Source organism: Hippocampus comes, unplaced genomic scaffold (assembly GCF_001891065.2).
Source record: "Hippocampus comes isolate QL1 unplaced genomic scaffold, H_comes_QL1_v1.1 scaffold31, whole genome shotgun sequence".
Taxonomy (NCBI): Eukaryota; Metazoa; Chordata; class Actinopteri; order Syngnathiformes; family Syngnathidae; genus Hippocampus; species Hippocampus comes.
The window spans coordinates 562,451-585,137 of NW_017806069.1; the positions used below are offsets into that span (position 1 = coordinate 562,451).

The 22,687-nt window shown below is 44.7% G+C and overlaps 5 protein-coding genes and 1 long non-coding RNA gene across 8 annotated transcripts in view; 3 read left to right on the forward strand and 3 right to left on the reverse strand.

Moving 5' to 3' along the window:
- Positions 1-4,159, forward strand: part of kctd5b (potassium channel tetramerization domain containing 5b) — a 12,540-nt gene extending 8,381 nt beyond the window's left edge. For both annotated transcript variants that reach the window (XM_019893771.1, XM_019893772.1), the window contains 2 exons: positions 411-536; positions 1,351-4,159. In XM_019893771.1, coding sequence (XP_019749330.1) covers positions 411-536; positions 1,351-1,380 — 156 coding nt within the window. In that variant the 3' untranslated portion in view covers positions 1,381-4,159. The remainder of the gene's footprint in view (positions 1-410; positions 537-1,350) is intronic.
- A 1,107-nt stretch (positions 4,160-5,266) lies between these two features.
- On the forward strand, positions 5,267-9,558 carry ube2ib (ubiquitin-conjugating enzyme E2Ib). The gene is made up of 7 exons (XM_019893773.1): positions 5,267-5,419; positions 6,810-6,888; positions 7,555-7,638; positions 7,813-7,885; positions 8,114-8,223; positions 8,365-8,444; positions 8,742-9,558. The coding sequence occupies exons 2-7, from the start codon at positions 6,823-6,825 to the stop codon at positions 8,803-8,805; spliced, it is 477 nt and encodes a 158-aa protein (XP_019749332.1). The 5' UTR covers positions 5,267-5,419; positions 6,810-6,822; the 3' UTR covers positions 8,806-9,558.
- On the reverse strand, positions 9,338-12,686 carry LOC109530188 (interleukin-21 receptor). The gene is made up of 8 exons (XM_019893769.1): positions 12,470-12,686; positions 12,072-12,189; positions 11,815-11,996; positions 11,482-11,636; positions 11,242-11,410; positions 10,835-10,940; positions 10,683-10,761; positions 9,338-10,355 (listed from the first exon to the last, which is right to left on the reverse strand). The coding sequence occupies exons 1-8, from the start codon at positions 12,681-12,683 to the stop codon at positions 9,996-9,998; spliced, it is 1,383 nt and encodes a 460-aa protein (XP_019749328.1). The 5' UTR covers positions 12,684-12,686; the 3' UTR covers positions 9,338-9,995.
- On the forward strand, positions 10,969-14,161 carry LOC109530195 (uncharacterized). 2 transcript variants are annotated; one of them, XR_002170978.1, is made up of 3 exons: positions 10,969-11,039; positions 13,182-13,311; positions 14,075-14,161. It is a non-coding gene; the product is annotated as an uncharacterized LOC109530195 (long non-coding RNA). The 2 variants fall into 2 exon arrangements; XR_002170977.1 differs by lacking the exon at positions 10,969-11,039 and adding an exon at positions 12,067-12,146.
- LOC109530194 (tubby protein homolog) lies at positions 14,065-18,409 on the reverse strand. The gene is made up of 10 exons (XM_019893774.1): positions 17,710-18,409; positions 16,977-17,133; positions 16,640-16,873; positions 15,948-16,108; positions 15,646-15,807; positions 15,402-15,514; positions 15,206-15,320; positions 15,026-15,124; positions 14,780-14,951; positions 14,065-14,241 (listed from the first exon to the last, which is right to left on the reverse strand). The coding sequence occupies exons 1-10, from the start codon at positions 17,749-17,751 to the stop codon at positions 14,108-14,110; spliced, it is 1,389 nt and encodes a 462-aa protein (XP_019749333.1). The 5' UTR covers positions 17,752-18,409; the 3' UTR covers positions 14,065-14,107.
- A 46-nt stretch (positions 18,410-18,455) lies between these two features.
- On the reverse strand, positions 18,456-22,544 carry phkg2 (phosphorylase kinase, gamma 2 (testis)). The gene is made up of 10 exons (XM_019893770.1): positions 22,330-22,544; positions 21,955-22,066; positions 21,655-21,830; positions 21,522-21,576; positions 21,288-21,353; positions 21,048-21,211; positions 20,863-20,953; positions 19,975-20,128; positions 19,701-19,826; positions 18,456-19,407 (listed from the first exon to the last, which is right to left on the reverse strand). The coding sequence occupies exons 2-10, from the start codon at positions 22,047-22,049 to the stop codon at positions 19,162-19,164; spliced, it is 1,173 nt and encodes a 390-aa protein (XP_019749329.1). The 5' UTR covers positions 22,050-22,066; positions 22,330-22,544; the 3' UTR covers positions 18,456-19,161.
- Between the last annotated feature and the right edge of the window lie 143 nt (positions 22,545-22,687).

A 22,687-nucleotide genomic window follows, 5' to 3' on the forward strand; every position in this document is an offset into this window, starting at 1 on the left:
TTTGTGAGTCGCTGAAAGAGATCCCCACCCCACCTCAGTTTCTTCACTTGAGTTTTTTTCACCACAAGCTCGTGCTGACCCGTTCACGTTCCCCCACTGACTTGTGAAGTGGCATGTTTACTTCATGCGGTTGACCATTTGGTCAATTTTAAGCAAAGTCAGGTCCCTAAATGAATCATTGATGATCAAAACACAACAATGATTAATATGGTCATCCATTAGTTGTCGATAAATCATTGCACCTCTGTTCGTAAGTGAATTTCTTGTCATTTGAAGAGTAACGTGGATTTGAGCAACTGTTGCTCCCAAGAAAATTGCAAACAGTCCCAATGGATTATTCTGTTGCATATCTTTTTTTTTTTTTTTTTTTTTTTTTTAAACTGCTCATCTTTGTTGTCGTGTCTCGCTAGCTGGTCAGCATCGGCTCCTCTTACAACTACGGCAACGAAGACCAAGCTGAGTTCCTGTGTGTTGTCTCCAAGGAGCTGCACAATCAATCCTACGGGACAAACAGCGAGCCCAGCGAGAAGGCCAAGGTATGTTGCGCTCCCGTCCGTCCGTCCGTCTGCGCGTGCGTGCGTGGAGGAAATGTCAGCAAAGAACAACGCGTTGGGGTCACCGTATGTCCTTTGCACCATGTAGAGTAGCGGACGGAACGTGTTTCGCATGCGCGGTGTCAAAGGATAAGCCTCTCTTTATGCTTTTTGGAGTTCACTTGCATGATGTTTATGTTTTGCCCTTTTGGTGCCCCCCCCTCCCCACATCAAGCCTCCCATTCAATTCCATTGTTTCTAAAAACATGTCTCTCTTGTCTTCTGTGCCGTCCGCCTGCCGCATGTTGCTCAGAGCGACGATGAAGACACGGATTATGAAATGAATGATTCCGATTAGGGTTGAGCACTTAGGACCCACCGGTGAGCGCTCAACTGGCCGTAGTCCAGCGCATCCCCTTCCGACCTAGTCTTTCACCTTTTCCCTTACCTCCTCGGCGACGACCTGCTCCTGTCACGAGAGGTTTCGGACGTGCTTTCAGGAGATACCCGAACTGCATTCGCTTTTTAGAACCTGTATCACTCAACTGGGGGGAAAGAAAGAAGAGAGCAGCTTTTCGAGAGGGCAAGACAAAATAAACATGAGACCGTGAGGCTGCCCAAGTATCCACCGGGCGGACTTGTGTGCCCCAAAATTCTCCAGGAACCTTCCATAGTTCACGCTTCACCTCTCCATCAGGCTTACTGACTACATGTCTGCTAGTCCCACTATAAATGAAGAAAAATGTGTTGTTGTTTTTTTTTTTTTTTGTCACCAAAATAACGTCTCCTCTTTTTTTGTTTTGTTTTGCTGTGACAGATTCTTCAGGAAAGGGGTTCCCGTATGTGAGGACGACTGAGTATTAGGAGCTCCAGGTGTTATGATGCAAACATATCATTCTCGTGGAAAACTATTTGGCACAATAGGAGATTCAAGCGGGGAGGGGAGAGAAAGGGGAGGAGGGGGTTGTGCATTTATTTTCTGTTTCCCTCCATATTTGTTTTTTTTTTTTTTGTTTGTTTTTGATGTAAATATGACTGCTTACTGACAATTGGTGCCTGTACATTTGAACTGGAACTTATCAACTTGAGGCAGGTCTCTTTTTTTTTTTCCTCTCTCTTCTTCCCCCCTTTTTTAACTAATTGAAAAAAAAATGGCTGTCATCATATCGGCCAGTGATTCTCTCAGGGTCATCTATCCATCGATCTTGACTTAATGATATCCTCCAGCTTGATCTTGCAAGGGATCCGGGCGCTCTTTGTGTTTTAAAAGCGTCCCATTGTTTGGAGATGGCAAGAAGGGAATTTGCATTTCTTTTAAGAAAAAGACAACGACCTGAAATCAAATCACTTTTTGATGTTTATTTTATTTTATTTTTTAAAGGCAGCTTCACCGCCGTTAGTGGTCATGGTACCGACTGTATCATTGTGTAGCGGCATGCACTGTCTTCCAACAAGGCCTCTTCACTCGGCAGATGCACGTGGTAAGAATAGTTCCGAACCTTTTCTCAGCACTTAGATAGGACGTTTCAGACTCAAGATTGCTGCAGCTCATTAAAAAAAAAAAAAAAAAATCACGGTTTTAAGTCATTGAATTGGAGACATCATGTTCATACGTTGGAAGTGAACTGCTTCATATGATGTAGTTCTGTTTAACACTTGTGTTGTCCAGTGTCAGGAACATCCTTTTTTTTTTTTTTTTTTTTTGCCAGATTGACTTATTGGTTCTATTGTTTTTGTTTGAGGGAGCATCTCTTTTTATATCAGGGCCTAGAAGAAGTATTTGTGGGGGGCATAGGAGGATTGTGGACTGGAACTTTTTTTTTTTAAGGACAATGAACAAAATCTCTGTTCATATCCAGAGAATTTAGTTTTAGTGTAAATAATTTAAGAAAAACAATATTGATATTTAACTATTTGAAAGAAAAAAAATAATGCACGTTTTGTACACTGTATAGAAAAACATGACTTCAAATGGAAGTTGTTATTCTGGATCCTTTTTTTTTTTCCAACAACAAAAAAGACCTTCCGTTTTTGCATAGTTTGTACAGGATTGAAGAGATTTCTGAGTGAGATTGAACAAGGTGTCTTCACTGAGAACATGCCTCTACATGTTTTATTAATAACAAAGCCAAACTTGGCTTTGAAGTTGACTGTTACATGATTTTTTTCTTCTCCTGCCGTGCGATAGATTCTACTCAACATTTTTTAAATGTGTAGTTAATATACAGCATTACATGCACTACAGTTGGAGGAAAAAAACAACACTGTGCACATTGCGAACAGCCTGTAATGTTATTTGTATATACTGAAATTTCAAAACTTTTTTTTTTAAACAGTTGTTTTTGGGTTTGATGTGCAGTTTTGATAGGTTGAAATATTTCAGTCACAATTAATCATTTGGTGTTGCCTTGTTTTCCTCTCCCCAAATGACCAAAATCTAATGTCTTACGTGAATTGCACACATTGATCTTTAGTGTCAGGGAAGAGCAAACTTTTTATTATTGCCGGCACACTTTGTACATATGGACTCGTTAACAACACTTCCATGTATTCACACGAACACTTGACTAAAACTGTTTTCTAAGTATGGATGCATGTTTTTTTTAAATATATATAGATACACATTTCCCCTCACACAAGGGCTTTTTAAGTAAAAAAAAAAAAAATAGATTAGCAAAAGGGGTCTATTGGAGTAGACTGGATATTCGGCAAGTGCTAGGCCGTGTTTACATTTGCTCGAGTATTCTGAAACCTTCCAACGTGTGTTCTGTGTTGCGCTCCCTGATGCATGTCAAAGGTGTGTGAGACCGCACCTCTGGTAACAAGCACTCCGCGTGAAGTGACCACACAAAGATGCTGACTGATGTTGTGCCACTCCATCCGCCAGGGCTCCAGGATTTTTTTTCCCCCCTCTCCTCGGGGCTTAAAAAATTAATAATTTATAAATATATTTTAGACTATCAAATAGAATGCTGGAGAGGCTAAAGTGGGGTTACACGGGATTCTGATGGGTTTATAGGGCCCCCAGAAGGCCAGAGTAGCGCCATCCCTGCCATCTGCCCACTCGAGCGTTGCAGACAATCTTGATTGCCGCCCTCCTGTTGGCATTGATGAAATTTACCTCTATGGGTTTTGAACAGTGTTTTTGTTTTTAGGTGGGAGCGTACCTTTGCAGTGAGATTTTCTAATTTTCCTGTGTGGTTGTGTAATCTCAGTGAAGGTGTTCTGAGGAGGCCTTCCGACGCCTCAGGATGATTCTTGGGGACCATCGCCATCTTGTGGCATGTGTAATATAATAATTATGTTTGATGGGAAATCATGTCAAAGCTGTAGCCTACTACTCTTAAGTGCCCTGTTTGTTTTTGCATTTAAAGTCATAAGCCACAAACCACCGAGATGCATGATTCAAGATAACATTTTATGTTTGTGAAAGAATGCAATGTCAACTCCCCACCCACCACCCTCCACATTCAATCTGACAGTTACGTCGATGATTGTTTTCATATCACTAAGTACATCACTTCTATATGATCTTATGCAATGTGTATAAACTATGAATTAGATAAAGGGGATAAATCTATTGTGGTCTTGAGAAAGGTGAAGCCAATAAAAAAAGTTGTCATTCATGTCTGTGTGGTTTTATTTAAAGTTAAGAGTAGTTTCAAATGTGTTATCTTAAACCTAATTAAAAAGTGTTCATGACCATCAGGGGGCAGTATAATAGTCACTCGAGTGAGTTACCATTATCCTGATATTTGGTCAGCTCCAATATTTGTTCTCTTCTGCACAGAGGGTAAATAATTTAGAGACGTGAGTACAGGTATGAAGACTATCTACGCCAGCGCACGGAAGCATGCGTTGCTCCACTGTTTGCTGTGTTCAAATATCTGTTGGTTAAAGAGTTATCGCAACTATTGATGCTACTGTTAGCCTGTCAATGTTGTTTTTATGTTTTGGCATTGAGCTAGGAAGGGGAATTCTAAAGGCTATGTTGTTTTGAATAAATTCTGCAATTCTCTTTTATGTTTAAACTTCAACTGTGACTCTGGAAGTTAACAGCATGAAACGTTTTGATAATTGTTCACTGCTTAACTGCTGCTTGTGAACACTTGGAAATACTGTATAGTCTTATTGTATAACATAAATAGCGACCTCTTGTGTCGTTTCTTTTAAAACGCGATGCCTGTAGCGTAGCTGCCGTAAATATTGCCAGTGTAGAAATATACTTAACTCGTTTGTTTACATGAATATTTTTTGATAAAGCATAAAATGATGTCGTACAACGCCAAGGTATTTGTCCGTCTTGTAAAAATTGTCATACATTGTCCCAATGTGTCATGCGTAAAATTCGCCCACCCTAATCAAAGATTTTACAAAAAGACAAGATAGAAATAGTCAAGCGTACATGCTTGCTCCTGGAAAGTGGATGCATGTAACATGGTAAAACAAACATCAAATTCAACAAAAAAAAAGTCCCCGCGTCCATTTCCCAGATATTTCCACGATGGTTCAGATATGTTACGCATGTGGGGGAATTCGCACCTGTTAAAGTTGATAACGAACGATTGAAATGTTCATGGTTTGTCAAAAGAAACTGCTTAACTCGATGGAAACAAATATGCAATTCAACAGTTATTAGTGCGAGAATCACTGACGTAAAAAAAAAAAAATCCCTGCAACTAAAACATCCCAAAATGACACGTTTCTATTTAAGCGAAGGGGGAAGTACGCGACGGATGAAATTCCGCTCGACCCTCTCTGAGTCTGGCTTGAGTCGGAGCGGGTGTTTTTTTTTTCAGGAGGGAAACTTTACCAGGTTTAACGCGATTTGAACACGTTTAATTGCCATAGATTTGTCCCCCGAGCCAAAGCAACCATATTGAAAGGTAGGAGCGCACCACCGTGATGGAAAGCGCGAGTTTTGTCGTCTACAAAGCTTTTTACCCGCTTCCTTTTGCGCCATTTTCGCTAGTTTGGTAATGGCACTAATGTAATGTGCGTCCCGGCGCCGATGTTCTTTGTCCTAATCCTAAAGGTTCAAGCTTGCTTTCTTTTGACGGCATATCGAATCCCACGCCGGGAGCTATCGAGGGGCTACGAGTTATTCTGTGGTTCTGCTCCTTGTTGGTGGAATGTGTTCGAATCAAGTGCATTTGCGCCATTTTTTGTGCTGCATCAGGCCGTGACAGTCGCTAACTGCGCCTCTTGGATCTGGCGCACATGAGTTAGCCTCGCGAGCTAACCCGCTAGCTGGCTAATCACTTTGCTTCAGCACTTTTGACTCCCGTCTGACACAAAAAATGACAAGTCAAAACAGCTAAGAGCCACAATAGATTCGGTCCATTTAGAATGCGAGGGAAGAAATCTCACAAGTTAGAGTTTAAAGCTCGGAAATAATGAACATGCTAACCAAGGTGGGGGCTAACTGTTAGCTTCTTACATCGAAAGACTAACGAGTCCAAACTGTCACTTTCGAACCCAAAAGTCTGTTTTCATGCCGGTTCACCAACCAATGGACCCCATGGATGAAGCAGCTCAGTCGCCAAGTGGCATAGAGGCTACTTGCTATGTTCGTGTTTTTGAACGACTTGGCTCGTCTCTTAACGGTTCCTAAAGCGTTTGCCAGAAATGCAGCCTTTTATCTTTAACCTTTTTTGGAGAAAAAAAAAACCTTGTGAAAGAGCATTTTACTCCTGGAGATGTCACAATATACCGCTGGCATTGAAAGGTGGTCAAATATGCAGGTTATTTGAAGTAAATTATTTTCACTGTAAATTAGTCAATTTTCAGACCAGTTCAGTAAAGTTGCACAAACTTCCCTCGGTATACCTGACGATCTGTCAGTGTTAGGCACGCTGGTTAAGAGTGATTGCCCCACAATGAAAGAGCTTGTCCAGCCATGGTTGTAACCAGAAGATTTGACTATCAGAGCTTAATTTGTTCAGTGTGGATGTTTTTTTAAACCCATTATGGCTCAGAAAAATAACTGCACGAGAAGCTGTGCATGTTTTTATGTTTAAGTTTTCTCCAGACTGCCGCTTTATATGATGTGGCGCGCAAAAGCAAATGTTTGTTTTCAACACTACAGTATTTATCCATCAAATTGCGCTGTATGTTCAATAATATGAAGCAATCCTACATTATTCGATGGGTTTTCAGTCATAATGGCCCTCTGAGGGAAACCGTAAATAATACATTGCGGCTCGGGAAAAACATGAGTTTGGCACCCCTGGTCCATGTTTTAGTTTGGATATCAATTCTTCCTCTTCATTGCAGGAGTCCATAAATCATGTCTGGCATCGCATTGAGCCGGCTTGCCCAGGAGCGCAAAGCATGGCGGAAGGATCATCCTTTTGTAAGTCTACAGTGAAACCTCACTAATGGCAGACATTTGTGAAAAAATGCTCCCACCCAAAAAACAAACATATTTGAAATTGCCATATTAGTGGACCTCAAATGTTCTACCCCAAGCAACACCTACAAAAATACAGAGTTCTCTGAGCACCTCCTTAATGACGAACTTGAAATTACAGTTGTGTCACTGGGCCCGTATGGGGGGGGCGGACTGTAATAAATGTTTCAAAACAGTCATAGAGCACATTCGTACTTCAAAGTTAAATACAAATGAACTGTATGTCACCAATGTCCTATAAAAAAAAAAGATTCTTCTTTGTACCGCACTTTGATGATCACTGGCGAATTTGAATAGCTTAAATCCTCAATATAAACCAACGTGCTTATCTGCTGACATTGCGCTGAAAGTGCATCTGTGCTACCAGGAGTTTTACAGAAGAAAAAAAAAAAATCCACCGCTAGATGTGTAAAGGCACTGAATAGTTTTAATGTTGTTCAACAGGACAAAAATCAGAAGTAGGGGAAAATCGGTAATTGTGAATCAGCCAGAGGATTACCACACTCACTTTAGTTTATTGTTTAAAATACATTCTTATACAGCCTTATAGTCTACTGTACACTTGAGTTTCATTGCTGTTAAGTTAGATTTTCTTGAATGTCTCTTCAGGGATTTGTTGCTGTACCAACCAAAAACCCGGATGGCACCATGAACCTCATGAACTGGGAGTGCGCTATCCCTGGCAAAAAGGGGGTAATGTTCCGTTATCATTCTAATTCAACAGAATTCGTTTGAAATGAGTTGCACTGTCCAGAGTTTGTGGATCGTAGTACTGCTCGCCCCTCGCTTTAACTTCAAAACCAAACGTTGAGCCGTGCTTGGACATTGCGTATTTGCAAAGCTGATCACATAATTGCGTGTCACCAGACTCCGTGGGAGGGAGGCCTTTTCAAACTGCGCATGTTGTTCAAGGATGACTATCCTTCATCACCTCCAAAATGTGAGTTGCACTCTCCTTTCCTCATCTGTTTACTTTGTTACGAGTCAGAGACTCGGTAGGTGGTCAAATTGCCTTGGAAGCCGGCAACTGCCTCACACGAGTCGACTTTGTCCAGATGGTAAAGGCGAGCTCTTGTGTGTGGGTTTTTGTTTTTTGTTTTTTTTTTTTTTTGTTTTTTTGTCCCACACTGATGTCATACCGATGGCTTTTTCTTGTTTGTGTGTTCAGGTAAATTTGAGCCTCCTCTCTTTCATCCCAATGTGTATCCATCGGGCACAGTATGCCTTTCTATCCTAGAGGAGGACAAGGACTGGAGACCAGCCATTACAATAAAACAGGTTTGCACTGCGTAAACTGCCACCCGTTTGGACTGACGTGATTCGTTGAATGACGTGGGGAAAACGATGCCGAAATCTTTTTTTCTCCCAAAGGATTTTTCATTTTGTCTCTTCATTTTCTTTGGGTAATTTCTCCCGCAGATCCTATTAGGTATTCAGGAACTTCTAAACGAGCCCAATATCCAGGATCCAGCCCAAGCAGAGGCTTACACAATCTACTGGTAAGATACGCGCTCTGTTTCGGTCTGTCGAAGGCAACAAAGTCACATATTGCTCCGAAAGATGAAGAGATGAGCAGTCACTTACAATTACCCGTTGGGAGAGCTGGAGAGTCTGTGACGATGCTATTTGTGGGGGAGAGGGGGTCAGAGTTGGCGACTCCCGATGTAGCTGTGGCTAATGAAAAGCAAAGTCTGCAGTCTCTGCTGCTGTACTACCCAAATTTATGTTTTGCGACAAAATGGCTTTTCAGCATCCTGATGTTGTCTTTTTTTTTCCCCCTCCCTCCTCTTTTCCAGCCAAAACAGAGTAGAGTACGAAAAGAGAGTGCGATCACAAGCCAAAAAGTTCTCTCCCTCGTAAAGGCAAGGACGGGTTGTCTTGCTGTGGCAGAAGGAATCACCTCCCCGCTCAGTCACAATGAATGTGCTCCCCTCACATCGGGACTTGCTTAAAGACTTCTATTTAAACTCTCCACATTCTGTGCCATCCACACCCACCCCTTATGACCTGTCTTTTTTTTTTTTTTTGTTGTTGTTGTTTGTTTGTTTTGGCGCCGTTCGTTTTGCTCTAAATGGCCGGTCGGGGCGTCACGCGGAGAGGGGATCGGTGCTTCAGCACCCTGGTCATTTATTTTTAAACTTTGTCTTATGTGGTGCAAGGGATGCGACTCCAGTCCAGTTTGATCGAGTCCATGCAAGCTGGCCGTCATCCGTGTCCATGGAAGAACGTTTTTTTTTTTTTTTGGTTTTTTTTTTCCTCGCTATCTCCCCCTCCCTCTCTCTTCTTTTCCACACATTTAATGTACATGTCTGCTTATTTCATTGTCAGTATTTCAACTGCTGTCTGATGAATGGCACTTTTATACTGTTGTATTTCACTTAGTGTCTCTAGATGGTCTAATTCTTTCCTGGGTTTTTCTATTCAGCATGCTGTAACATATGATAGAATCTGCTGCCTTGGCTGTCTTTTTGTTAATTCCGGGTGTTTGGTTCTTTGGAGGAGTAAAAAGGCTGCGAACGACCGAGGCAGGTAGGCATACCATTGTATCAGACTTTAAGGTGAAACGGTGCTTTGTTCATGTATGTGTTGCCGTAAATAAAACTTTCTACAAAAGGTTTCTTGGCTTCGTCGCGTGCAGCAGGGCGCTGTCGAGCGCCTTTCTCAACCTGAATTTTTTTTCCCATGAATTTGTATTCCTTAACAACGGTATTCTCTCCAGTTTTGGCGTTTGCTTGGGCTGCTGCCATTGATGTGGTCGGTTTGGATTTCATCCAGGCATTTTTCTGTCTTCCGATTGGCAGGTGGAGCAAAAGTTACTACTTGCGGCCAACTTTGCGATCATCACACATGAAGGGATTTAATAGTCATAATCTCCGGTGAGTATGATATTTTATTGACTTAAAAAAAAAACTCGTGCTAAGCTTTGTGCCGTAAACAAGAATACATTCAATGCTATTTAAAATGAAACTTGATATCTTTTTCCTCAACCCATTGTAATCATCTCGACACATTCACCAAAGGACATTGCACCCACCTCCCGCAATTGCAAATTAATGTCCAGAAAGCGTCATTCTCGCTTCGGTGTCATTACAGTAATCATTCGTTGACTTTCCGGTGTGCTTCATCTCAGACTTCATAACATTTCCCGTGACTTGCGCACATTGCTGCAAGTCGCTGATTGTGCAGTATTCGGGGCGGGAGCGGACAGGTTGCCCCTGGATGAGAGGAACGCTGCCGGGCCTGCATGTCGCCTTCCCCTCATCCGGCGGCAAACATGCTGGATGGCTTTTGAGGTTTTCATACACCATCTCATCAACCTGTGTTGGACGCTCCTCCACAAGGCCATCGACGCGGAGCGTGTCCTCTGGCTTGAGTGTGAAGGTCACGTTTGCTTGCGTGTCCATCCAGCTCTGATTACATTGGCAAAAGTCGTCACAATCCGGAATTAAGTAGAAGAGCCGATACTAAGGTATAAAGTGGAGATTTAAAAAAAAAATGTGGAGGGGGGGGGGGGACAACCCTTGTTGATATTTTTGCTTCTGAGCAGAAAGCTGAACATTTTGTGTTAACACTGACTGGCCTTTTGAACTGTTCATAATTCACTCCGCTTTGTCTCGTCTAGGCTAAAGGAAGGCAGGTGAAAGTTGAAGGAAAACAGCCCAGTAACATTTTGTTAGCTTTTCAGCAGAAGCAACTGACTACTATTTTGAACGGTTCACACGCCTGACACGACTTACCTTAAAATCCCCATGACAATTGGTGTAGAGGCTCTGGAAGTATGGCGCCGGAGTGGGAACGAACGCACTTTGCCTCCACCTGCACGTAAGCAAATCCTGACCAATGAAATGTGCACTTGTTTGGAATGTTTGCAAATGGAGGAGCACCTTACTTTTTTAGCAAAGCGCAGCATAAAAACAGGACAAGTGTGGCCGTCACAGCTGAGGCCAGGAAGACAGTTTTGCCATGTATCGAAAAGAAACCATCCACTGCGGAATCTGAGAAGAGCAACAATGAGAAGTTCCCACAAAACTGGAAAAGGATGATGTTGTCATTGGGTCAACCCTGTGCATGAAAAATCATGTCAAAGCCAATAGGTAAGCAGAGCTGCAGTGTAACCAAACTGTATTGCAGGCAGTAGCTTCTAGGATCCAACAGATTATTTTATTGGCCGTTTTTAAGTCATTACAAAACTTTTGAGCAGCCGACAATGACGATGACCTTCGCTACTCGCGGCAGCATTTGTTGTCGAGCATTTGTTTTGAGCATGCTTCATAAGCGCGAGAGCTTTGACCTCACCATTGGCTGAGACAGTCCTCCAGTGGACCTCTTGCGACCAGTCACTCCATTGGCCGTGAAAGTGATTCGCGCTGGGCTTAGACCTCACTTTGGTACTGTACTCCGTGTCCGGCTCAAGGTCGCCGTCATTCACAGAATAGCTCGTACCGTACGCGTAGTGGACTCTCGTCTGGGGGGAGAGGAAGGATCTTGACGATCTCATTTTGTCACCTTTGACCTGTTTGAAAGCGGCCTCCTTACGCTGTTTTTGTCCCGTCGATTGTAGAAACAGAGCTGATAATCCAGGTTTTCCTTCAGGGTGTAGGATCGACATTTCTCATAGGTGTTTTTCCACGTGAAGCGGTGCTGACTGGAGTTGTGGCTGACTGCCAGGCAGCACGGTGCACGCGGTTTAACTGGGGAAGCAGAGGAGTCGTCGGTTATGGTTTTAGATATATTTTAGGGATGCAGTAAACATTTTCAACTGAAAATGTGTCAAAAGTGCATTTTCTGCTTTTTTTGATGTATCTTTTGTTTCTGCTGAATATACTGTGTGGATGATTGGGGGGGGGGCTTATGATGACTGCCCCCTACTATGATCCTTCAGCGTGTATTTTTCATCCATCGGCTGGCACCACGGCCCTCCATCTTTTGTTTTTCCGCACAGCGAGATCGCGAACTCGTCGAGATCCATAAAGCTGCAAGACTTCTTCACCGTGATGAAACACGACTGGCGGCCTCCGCCGGCGTTTGACAAATTGCATTTGTATCTCTCGCTGCAGAGAAATGAAGATCAGCGCCTATAGTCGGCGTTTGCAGTCGCAAATTAGGTCGCGGCGGAGGAGACTTACCTCGTATGTAGTTTGGCAAAAGTCAACCAGTGGGGGGTCCCGTGGCCTGACGTGAGGTTGAGGGAGCAACTGATGGTGAGCATGTAATCGTTGTCGCACTGAAAACTCTCCCTCGTGTCTAAAAATCACACAAATTTATCAGAGGTGGCACAAATACCCTGCTCTGAAGTAGAAGTACAGTTAAAATTAAAGTGGTAAAAGTCCAAGTCCTGGTTCAACTGCTGTCCTTAACTAAAAATTTTCCTCCAACACATCAGGTACATACAAGCGCAAAATCAAAGAAACGCATCATTTTCCCCCGAATTCTTTCCAGACTTCACACCATCATCTCCCTCACATAAATTCCGACCATTTGATTGTCATCGTTTCAAAGGAATGTATTGCGATAAGGTCATCACCTGCGACAGAAAGTGCCGTGTGTAGTAAAAGCAGCATCACTCTGAGCTTCTCCATCCCCTCGGCACTTGCAGCGGGGCTCTCAGGCGCGTTTGGCCGCAAAGTTCTATTTGAAGGACGAGCTGAGGAGGAGGGAGGCTCGCGCTGCCTTATCTCTGACAAGGAGAAGGCTAGTAGGCGCATGTGCGCCTCAAGATTTAATCGCATGCTGCACATTAAATTTTTACAGAACTCTTAAAGTGACATGGAACAAAAATAAAAATAACTTTGCGTTCCCTCCCAAAGTTTTTGCGTGACCTCACAAAGATTGCAAGATAACGCAGTTATTTTTTCTTTGCAAGGGAACTCTTTTATAAAATGCGCGTTGAGATACTTTTGGCTCAGGTTGGCTACCGTGGCCTCTCTTGCGCGGCTTTTTGAGAGACGATCGTACACTTCAGACGTATTTCGCTTATTTGTGCTTCAACTCGAGAACTAATTTTATGTCTTTTGTTTCAAGTCAATTTCAAAGTAAAATGAGATTGAACTCGCCCACGATTGAAAACGCTCTATTTTTTTTTTTTTGCTTTCATTTACCCGAAAGATAACCCGCAAGTATATAAATGCACATTAAAAAGTTCCCTCGCATTTTTTTAGGTATCTCGCAATCTTTGCATGCGAACGCAAAGTTAATTCTTGCAAATAGAAAATTCCAAACTCGCGTGTGTTTTCTAGGGCAGCTTTGACCAATCTCATCATGTCTTGAACCGCATGAAGTTGCACAACCCAAAATGATGAAGCGGCTCGTGCGCTGATTGTGTAAAAGATCAGAAGTTGTCGGGTGACAATCATTCGCCTGTAAAATGTGAGTGGCCCGACATTCATTATGTTAGAAAATGTTCTCATGCACACGACCGAAACACTTACTGCTAAAAAATTGTTTAAGTTGTGTCAAGAATTTATATTTATCCTTCCTTCCTGTCTAAAGTGGTGCAAAGGAGCTTCTGCTCTTGCGAATTGGAAACGTGTCGATTGTGGCGCAAGAGTAATCGCGATAAGATGTGCGCCATGTCTTCAATGTGATACCAAAGTATTTTTCTTTGCACCACTTAGATAAATCCGTTTCGTCATTGGTGATAAGAGACCTTAAAGTTTACGCTGAACACGCTAAGTAGATGACTCTGCTTCTGCACGTGCTTCTGACTGAAAGAAAACTGCATTGGACAAGTCATACAAGCAACAACTATCGGTGCACTGAAATCCCCGAATAATAGATATGAAATCAACTTGCTGGCCACAAATATTCGGTCCACCGACACGTTAAGCAAGGTCATGAATGGATGAGGAAAGGGTGTGAAGTAACAACATAAGAAAACACCCTTCCGAGAGCTTTAATTATTTTAATGTTGGTTATTTTATTATTCCAGTGATTGCTTTGAAATTGCACCGATGTATAAAGACAAGAAATTGAATGAATATAAAACTGGGCCAGAATTGTGCACAACTCCTAACGCTAAATCCTTTTGCGTTCGCTTCCCTATTGCCACATCCAAGGACACATGGCAGTAAAAACAAGCTAGGTAGGCTATTTTTGGTTGTTGCATATTTTTTTTCTTTCCCACGTGTAGTTCAGATCCAAGAGCCAGCGGAGCACTTGAGGGTCACTCGCAGGCCAGTTTGCCATCGAAAGACGACAGCGTGATGGCGAAGGCCTGAATGGCACACATGGGGAAGCTGTAATCCATGGAGAAGACGTCCTCGGAAACGCGGCCGAACTGCATCACGATGTAGTCGCCTGGAAGACAGACCCACCACGTAAGTCAGACGTGTGTTGTTAGAACACGGCGAGCTGTTGGGGAAAAAAAAATAGCCATCTTGCTTTCTGTTTGCGTGACCAACGTTAGCATTTGAACCAATCTCCTTTTGAGATGATTCCTTACCACGAGCCACAGTGTCAAATGCTTCGCAATCCGCTTGAGCGCCCCTTCTACTCAAGAGCGCCATGGTGTATGCTGACCGTTAGCATTTGAGCTGATCTCCTATAAAATTGTCGGGTTCTTATCGGAAGTAGTTTGCAAGCACAGAGAAAACTGTAACATTCATCTGGCTGTACCTCACTTTCGCCACTCAGCAACACGTGAGCATACCGACTATTCCCACGTGAAGTCATGTCCTTGGGCGCAAGATAAAATCCTTTTCTATCTGCCTTTGTGTCATCTGAACTCACGATGCTCGGTTACTATATGCTACCATGCCAACTGTTGGCCTTGTCAGTCGTTCCAAATGGAACCATCCCTTTGTGGCGATAAATCTGGGCGCAGTTTTGAATTCACCATTCTCCGGGTGGATGATCTGGAAGTTTTTCACAGAGGCTTGCGTGACGCGGCCGTGGAAGTTGAGCACGTACGACTGCGTCTGCTCGTTCCAGCTGGGACATTTGTTGACCAGGGTCACCAGCTTGTCCATGTTGTTGTTGGCATGGCGCGCCAGCAGGGTTTCCTCTTCCTGAAAGCGTCGCCGGCGCTCCGGTTAAGCATTTGCACCATCACATCATACCAAGGCCCCGATCATAACCTGACATTTTTGGGCTGAATGGACACCCTGTCGTCATTCTCCAGCATTCCCGGGATGATGACTGTCATTTTGCGGGGACCCCGGAATCCAAGCACGTTAGTCTCCTGCAATCGGAATTCAAAGGCTTCTTTAGTCGGTGGAGCGGCAGCTTGAGAGCGAGTGCATAATGAGATGATGAAACCCACGTAACAAATGGCCGCCAGCTCTTGTCGCACAGATTCACATTCTTTAATAAAAGGCTTTTTCTCTGGGTTCTCGCCTCCATCGTATACGATGAACTTGGTTCCCAGAACGTTGGACCTGGAACATACGTGATCAGTCTTTCTGCAAACGCGACCATCCAAAGTGTTAAAACTGCTTTTCGCGAAATAGAAAATCAACCGTAGCTTTCCGATGTAGCAACTGGTGTCTCGGGACAGGTTGGTGGGATCCGTTGAGATGAGATAGTTGGATGTTTTGCTCCTCTTCCTTTTGCGGCCCGCCATTAGAAACACCTTCATGGTCACGTACGGTACAGAGAAACCGACACAGAGTCCAACTCAGTCTTTAGAGTACAACTGGCCTTGACGAGTGACACAACAAAGGTGGCAGAAGTCCTTTCATTGAGCCCAAGATGAGAACCCACCCTCTTTCCGTCATCTTTCTCCATATGAAGATAGTACGTCGGGTACATGCCCTTCTCCATGCCTCTCCTGTCCCGGGTGACCCGACACTGGATGGTCAGGTCTCTGGGGGCGGGACGAAAGGCGAACTCCTCGAGGTCCTCCAACGATATGCGAGAAGCCGTCTGCAGCGACAAAAAAAAAAAATGCTCCTCGAGTCATCCATCTTGATTGGCCGACATGTGGGCAGACGTGTGTTTGAGAGTTTTACGGTCACTCCCAAAATGGAGTTGGCCCAAACGTGGTTCAATTTGTGACGACTCACTCCGTTGGTGGATTCGCTGCCTGAAGACGAGCTCTCCTTGTAGTTGGAGTTCAGAGATGCGACACTCGGTGTGTTTTTCTCCGCTCTCTTCTTCTTCCTCCTTTCTTTCCCTTCTAGCCGAACGTCCTCGTCCTTGCTGTCGTCGCTGATTTGGCACCTGGCTGTGGGGAAGAGTCACGGCAGATTATTTCAAATTTTTAACCCCACCTAGATGGCGGCCGCACACGGACGCCTACATGTGTCCAGATGTTTTTTACTCCCAGGGGAGTCGCGGGCGGCGGGGCACTCGTCTTGCTCATCATCGCCGCTTTCGCCATGCCCGTTTTTTGTCTGCTCCCGGTCTGATGGCGACGCGTCGCGTAAGTGCTTCTCTGCACAAAATAGAAATGACACGCATTTCAAAGAGGAATAGTCACAAACTTCCATGAAGTCCAAATCATCTGGACAACGAAAGGTCCTGCTTACTTGTGCGCTCTTGTTTGGTCGTTTTGTTTGTCTTTTGTCCGTCGTTGCGGTCTTTGGCTTTGTCCTGCCTTTTGGTTTTTCTCTCTGGTTTCACCTTGGCCTTCTCCTGTCCGTCATTGTCCGCTGCAGCCGCGATTGATGGATGTTGCACATGGGTACAATGTTTATGGCGGCGGATCTGCTCCAGACACCCCGATAGTCGCTGAAAATCCGCGACGCGGCGAGACGTTTTGCTCCCTTGCCTTTGACTTTCTCTTGTTTGTTGGTCTTCTTGCCTCCCGCGTGCGCATCGCTGTCCTCTGCTTCATCTTCCTCGTGCTCGACGTCGAAGTTGATCTTTTTGGGACTGAGCGGCTTCTCCGCCGGCACCTCACCGAAGACGCTGGCGGCCTTCGCGTCGCCGTCGCACTCCGCCAGCGTGATGACGTCCATCGGGTTGTCATGCGCGTGCTCCACTTGTTCTTCGCAGGAAATGGGATAGAAATGATTTCTTTAAACGGTTGTGAAGGCACACCGGGTGATTTTTTTTTTTTTCTTCTTTTTTTGGGGGGGGGAGAGACCAACCGCTCAGGGAGATGTTGCTCAGGGACTGGCTGATCAGCAGCGGCGTCTCGTCCGAGCGGCCTTTTTGTCTGCGGTTCTTTTGGCGCGAGTCCCGGTTGGCCACCACCATTTGACAATCGGCCCGTTTCTTTTGTTGCTTCTTCATCAAAATGGATCGCTGGGATACGATCAGACCCTCCTTGATTAGCACTTCTACTACGCACTTGAACAGCTGTTACACTTCGATTTGTTTTTCCGTTTTGTCAGTTTACAAATGCGACAACAACTTGATCGATGATCAAATGAATTGATGATTATTTTGATCATCTTTCTGTCGCCCTCCACAAGAAGCAAATGTGTCATTTTCACAGACCGACTTTTTACTTCGGTCAACAATGAGCGACATCATCCCTTACGTTCTGACATTTGACCGACCAAACCAGTAACCGAATCAGAATTAGATGTGTTTGTGCTCTTTTCGCAGCACGTCAAGCCAAGATAATGAACCTGCTGTTGGGGAAAAACTAAGCATTGCCGCCTTTGCCTTTTGACTTTGTAACGCTCACGTTGCCTCGAGCTCGATAGCAGGTGAGTTTGACAAATGCAAAGTCAGATATGATGAAAAGTAAACCTGGAAACAGAATACGCCATAATAATTGTTCAAAACTTTCCAAAGAAAACACAAAAGTAGCACAGCCGGCCTTCATTTTTACACCGAGCAGTCGAATATGTATTGTTGTTGTTGTTTATTGACCTGATTGTCCAGTTTCTGCTGCCGTAGGTCCGGATCCTCCATCCTGATGAGCGGCGGCGGCGGCAAGTCGCTTGAAAACTGAACAAAGAGTGCGACGGCGGGCTGGAAAGAAAGCACTTGAAGCAATTAAAAGAGGAAGCGGGCGTGCGACAGTAGCGGCCCCCGGCTCCATCTGACTGTCTGCTCACCTGCATGGAACAGAAGGCAAAGTGGATTACAAGGGGATAATGTTCTTAAACAGAGCGACTGCTCAGCCGGCGTGGATGACTAACCAAGGAAGGCGCAGGCCACAAAGGCTTCTTCTTTACAGTCCCACGACAGCAGACTCTTAAAACCGACAGGATGATTGCATCTTTTTTTTTTTTTTTTTTTGACCTCCAAAATGAAGAAAAAAAAACGTCATCCCGGCAAGAGACAGATGGACGTGTTTTCAAATCAGCAGCATCTCTGGTGAAGTGGCCGAAATAGGTTCCGGAAACATCAAAGCGCGACACACAAACGCACCTCTCGACTTAATGGATTCCGTGGGAGTGAGGTACCCGGTTGCCATGGACACAGCCACGCTGCAGCGATGCGGAAAGGGCGGCACATTTTTTGTTTTGGCGCTGCCCGTCGTGTTGTTCAACTTTTTATTTATTTTTTATTTTTCCAAAACAATTGCCATCTTTTTTGTCTTTCAAGTCCATTTCGTATTACTGGGTTGCACCGAGAGTCAGAGGTGGGAGGGAAAAAAATGACAAGAAGTAGTGGAGCAAATATTAAATAGTTTTTATTTCGTCGCTTTCAACGGTCATGGTGCAGTGGAATGAGTTTTTCACAGGAAATACAGTCACAAACGCTTGGTTTCTTCTTGAAGAAACTTGGAGATTTTTGTTTTTTGTCAACCAAAAACATGCCAAGTACAGTACACGCTGTAAATATTTCACATTTGTCTTAGAAGATCTGTAAATATGAGACACCATCCACAGCCGTATGCGTAATAGACGACTCATGAAATGTTTGGATGACATTTGAGGATGAACCTAAAATGCACGAGATCCTTTCCAGAACTGGATTTGACCTTCTCGGAACTGTGAAACGCACATTTCTTCACTTGTACATTTTAGATTCATCCCAAAGGTTCAACTGAAACCCGACGAAAGCAAACTTCTTGCGAGTAGTTTCATGTTAAATAGCTAATCACAGTGTTTTCCCAAACACGAATGAGAACGTGCATAAATGCCCCTTAGCGCAAAGCGCACTGCAAAAAATGTGACTTGAGGCAATTTAAAACAACCCCCCTCAGCCCGCCCCCCAAAAATGCTTATCAGGATTCTTATTTTTGTTAAACTATGTGCGTGCTTGAGACAGCATGCGGTAAGGCATAAATTCCCGAGTCCCTCCTCTAAAAATGAAACCGCACCTTGACAGAACACAACAGCGCCAGTGGAAAAACAAGACTAAAGATGAGGTTTATGTTTCAAAGTCCTCCAGCTCGAGCAGCATGACCTTGGCGGTGTTCTGGAAGAGGGCGGCCCGGTTCTGCTGCTCGCCTTTCTTCACCCAGTGGCCGTAGATGCGGAAGGCGCAGCCGTCGATGAGCTTGCGCACGCCCCGCAGCGAGTAAGGATCCCGGGCCAGCACCTCGCGGGTCAGCGGGCGGGCCCTGCGATAGCGGGCGTACATCCGGATGCACGCCAGCACGGTCACGATCAACACCTGAGTAAAAGACGGCGGCGGATCGCATCGAACCATTTCAGAGGTGAGGAAAAAAAATACTCACGGGCTGCACATACATCGAAGTACGTATACTTGGGTTTATTTGGGTAAAGGTAAATACAGAATTTGAAAAAAAAAAAAATTGTAAAAGTAGAAATAATGACTCATTTTACCTGTTAAAGTCAAAAAGTACAGATTCTGAAATGTATTTGTAACAATAAAACAGATTCCTGAAAAATGGCACGAGTACTTATATTACTTCTCGCCGCAGGCAGATTTGTGAAGGCACTCACCCTGAACGACCTTCTGGGGCTGAAACGTCGCACGTCTTCCTTCTGGTACTGCCTGAAGAAAGGATGAGCTAAGGCCTGCTCGGCCGTCAGACGCACGGCGGCATCCACCACCAGCAGCCTGGAGATCTGAACGGCGGCGGCGGCCAAACACCAAGGTAAGTGCGAAGCTTCTCACAGGACCGGCAAATACGCTGGAAGCTTCCAAGTCTAAATCATGAAAATTGCTATTTGCTATTCCCGGGTCAAGTGTTGAGGCAGTTTAAGTTGAGCTGACCAGATCCTTGACAGTGTCCGAGCGGTCATCCCACTCGGGCGAGCCGAACTTGTAGCGGCCCTCCATGATCATCCTGAGCATCAGCATCTGTTTGCGATGCCAGAAGGGCGGCGAGCCGGCCAGTAAGGTGAAGAGGATCACGCCGCATGCCCAGCTGTGGCAGCACACACAGAGAGTGGATCCGAGTCATGGCACCAACTTTTCAATGTCATGCTCGCAATGTTGTACTAACGGTAGCTAGCAGGAGGCTGCAGATTCTCAGTTGAGCTATTTAATGGACGCCAGCAAGACGGGAGTAACGCTGCCATGGAGCCTTTTCTTACAAGATGTGGAAGAAGGTGTCACCTGTACAAAATGGCTCCCACTCTTATACTGTCTCAGTCGCCCCCCCCACGACTCGATGGTCTTAACTAGATTCAATTGGGAAGTGTGCAAGGGTGCAGAATGCAGTTTGGGTACTTTTTAGATGTGCCAGAAGAGGGCGCCAAAGTCCCGGCTAAGAGGCAAATGAGTCAATGCAAACCTCTCCACAGTGGACCAGGCCCTGCCACAAATTCCAAATAATTGGCCTGTGAAGCCACAAGATGGCAAAGGACTACTTTTGCCTAAACGGAGCTCATCCACTCACTTCAAATTGGATGTGTCACGGACGTATGTTGATCTCGTGGGAGTCACAGATAAAATGTTTTTCCTATTTTTGAGAGGGGAAGTAAAAATATCAGCAATAATGTGGTTGCACAAGTGTGCACACCCGCTACTAAATTCCGGATGTTCTCGGAAGCCTGGAGGAACTTTTTAAAGGCTCAAGACAAGAAACAGAAAAAGCAAATGTAAAACCACACTTCCTTGACGGATGTGATAAATGACGCGCATCTGGTCTGGACTTACAGGTCAACCTCTTTTCCGTAGCCCGGGTGCATTTCATCCATGGAGCATTTCAGTATTTCGGGAGCCAAGTAGCCGGGTGTTCCACAAAGCTCTAATTACAACAACAGACAAAGAGCGACGCTTTTAAAAAGCGTCTCGCCTCTAGCAGCAACTCACTGAACACTTTGTGATTCTCACTCGAGTACCTCTCAGCTTCTCCCCAGGCTGCAGCTGCACCGAGAAGCCAAAGTCGGACAGTTTAATGTGTCCCTGGTCGTCCAGCAGAACGTTTTCAGGTTTCAGGTCGCGGTGGACAATGTGGCGGGAGTGGAGGTAGCGCACCGCTTCCAGCAGAGCTCGCATCATGCTCCTGCAGTGACGTGCGGAATCCAAGATGGCGAGTCCATGAAAAGATTTAGCGAAAAACGTCAATGGTACAAACTCACCTTGTTTCTTTTTCACTCAGGGTCACTTTTTCTGTGAGGTAGTCAAACAGCTCCCCCCGCCTCATTCTGTCAAGAAAAACAAATTGAACCATTCTGGTCACACAGATTACATTTTGATATCGGGCCTCATGATATCAGCATGACCAGTTTGCTTTCAACAAGATTTGAATACTCAGCCTCGACTGCTGTAGAGGTATTACAATATGTGTCAGCAATATATGTCATTCTACTCACAGGTCAAACACCAGGAAGATGAAGGTAGTGGACTCATAGGAATCAACGAGAGTAACTAAGTGAAAAAAAATCAAGGGCCGTTAACAAACAGGCTGCCGTTCCGAAGTGTGTCATGAGTGCATTTTGGACCTACTGATTGACGAGTGGCCTTTGACCATGTTGAGGACTTGGATCTCCTTGAGCGTGGATGTCCTCACCTCCTCCAGTTGCTGGATGGTCATCTTCTCGGCGGTGATCTCGATGATCTTGACGGCCAGCTCCTGCCCGGTGTGTCTGTGCACGCACCTGCGCACCACGCTGCTCACGCCCCTGACAACAACATGAAGAGAACAGCCTTCTTACTCGTCCACCAGGAAGTATTGAATATGGAAAAGGATACTCCGTGGTGCTCCACGGGGATCTACTCTTATTTTTGTTCCTGAAATGGACTCACCGGCCAATCACCTCTTTGGGGTCATACTTCTGGTAAAACTCCTTTGCGCCCACCCAGTCCGGCAGATCATCTCCAAGCACTATGTCTTTTGTCATGCTTACGGAATGGGACTCTTTTGACAACAACAAAAAGTAGTCAGAGTTCAACTTCAAGGCAATACTCAATAACAGGAACTGCAGTACGTACAGGGAAGTGTGTGTGTTGTACATAGGTGTGTACGTGTTTTCTGCTTGCTGTTATTCCACATTGTTGAGATGCGTCTTTTCCACATCTTTCTCGCGTTGTTTCTAAAATATGCTATTAGTAATATTCAAGTGCCCGTTATGGCCTCGCACGCCGCAGTTCACTGACCGTGCAAAGCTATTCCGTACTCACCATGTATGTCAGAGAAACGCTAACAACAGCCACCGCGGGAGCGATCAAAAGGGTGCACGGTGATGCGACAAAGCTAATGTGAAGCCATCACTGTACCCGCGTCAGTGGCGATCGTATCCCAAGCGACTCCGCCAAAACAAGACAATATTTGGAAAGTGATGACATTTTGCCTGCATTCCTCGTAACTGATTCGGTTTGGATTTTTTTTTTTTTGCCGTCAGTATCGCCCTCGCGTGGCCGGAGTGCGTTGTGTTGTTTTTTTTTTTTTCTTTTTAAATTAGTGTATTTTATTAGAATTAATAGGTAAGCTCCGGTTGTAGCAATAGTTGAACAATTTTATTTTATAGTAGTAGAAACG

Excerpts from the sequence above, each read along its gene's own strand:
- LOC109530194 (XM_019893774.1), bottom strand. The coding sequence starts at position 17,751 with ATGGAGGATCCGGACCTACGGCAGCAGAAACTGGACAATCAG. Across the intron at positions 16,874-16,976 it reads GAGCAACATCTCCCTGAGCG|AACAAGTGGAGCACGCGCAT; the intron begins GTTGGTCTCTCC and ends TTTCCTGCGAAG. Across the intron at positions 15,321-15,401 it reads TGCTACATCGGAAAGCTACG|GTCCAACGTTCTGGGAACCA; the intron begins GTTGATTTTCTA and ends CGTATGTTCCAG.
- LOC109530188 (XM_019893769.1), bottom strand. The coding sequence starts at position 12,683 with ATGTGCAGCATGCGATTAAATCTTGAGGCGCACATGCGCCTACTAGCC. Across the intron at positions 11,997-12,071 it reads TTTGCCAAACTACATACGAG|CGAGAGATACAAATGCAATT; the intron begins GTAAGTCTCCTC and ends ATTTCTCTGCAG. Across the intron at positions 10,356-10,682 it reads ATTGTCATGGGGATTTTAAG|AGCTGGATGGACACGCAAGC; the intron begins GTAAGTCGTGTC and ends CAATGTAATCAG.
- ube2ib (XM_019893773.1), top strand. The coding sequence starts at position 6,823 with ATGTCTGGCATCGCATTGAGCCGGCTTGCCCAGGAGCGCAAAGCATGG. Across the intron at positions 6,889-7,554 it reads GGCGGAAGGATCATCCTTTT|GGATTTGTTGCTGTACCAAC; the intron begins GTAAGTCTACAG and ends ATGTCTCTTCAG. Across the intron at positions 7,639-7,812 it reads CTATCCCTGGCAAAAAGGGG|ACTCCGTGGGAGGGAGGCCT; the intron begins GTAATGTTCCGT and ends GCGTGTCACCAG.
- phkg2 (XM_019893770.1), bottom strand. The coding sequence starts at position 22,049 with ATGACAAAAGACATAGTGCTTGGAGATGATCTGCCGGACTGGGTGGGC. Across the intron at positions 21,212-21,287 it reads CTGAGTGAAAAAGAAACAAG|GAGCATGATGCGAGCTCTGC; the intron begins GTGAGTTTGTAC and ends ACGTCACTGCAG. Across the intron at positions 19,408-19,700 it reads GCCCCAGAAGGTCGTTCAGG|GTGTTGATCGTGACCGTGCT; the intron begins GTGAGTGCCTTC and ends TCTTTTACTCAG.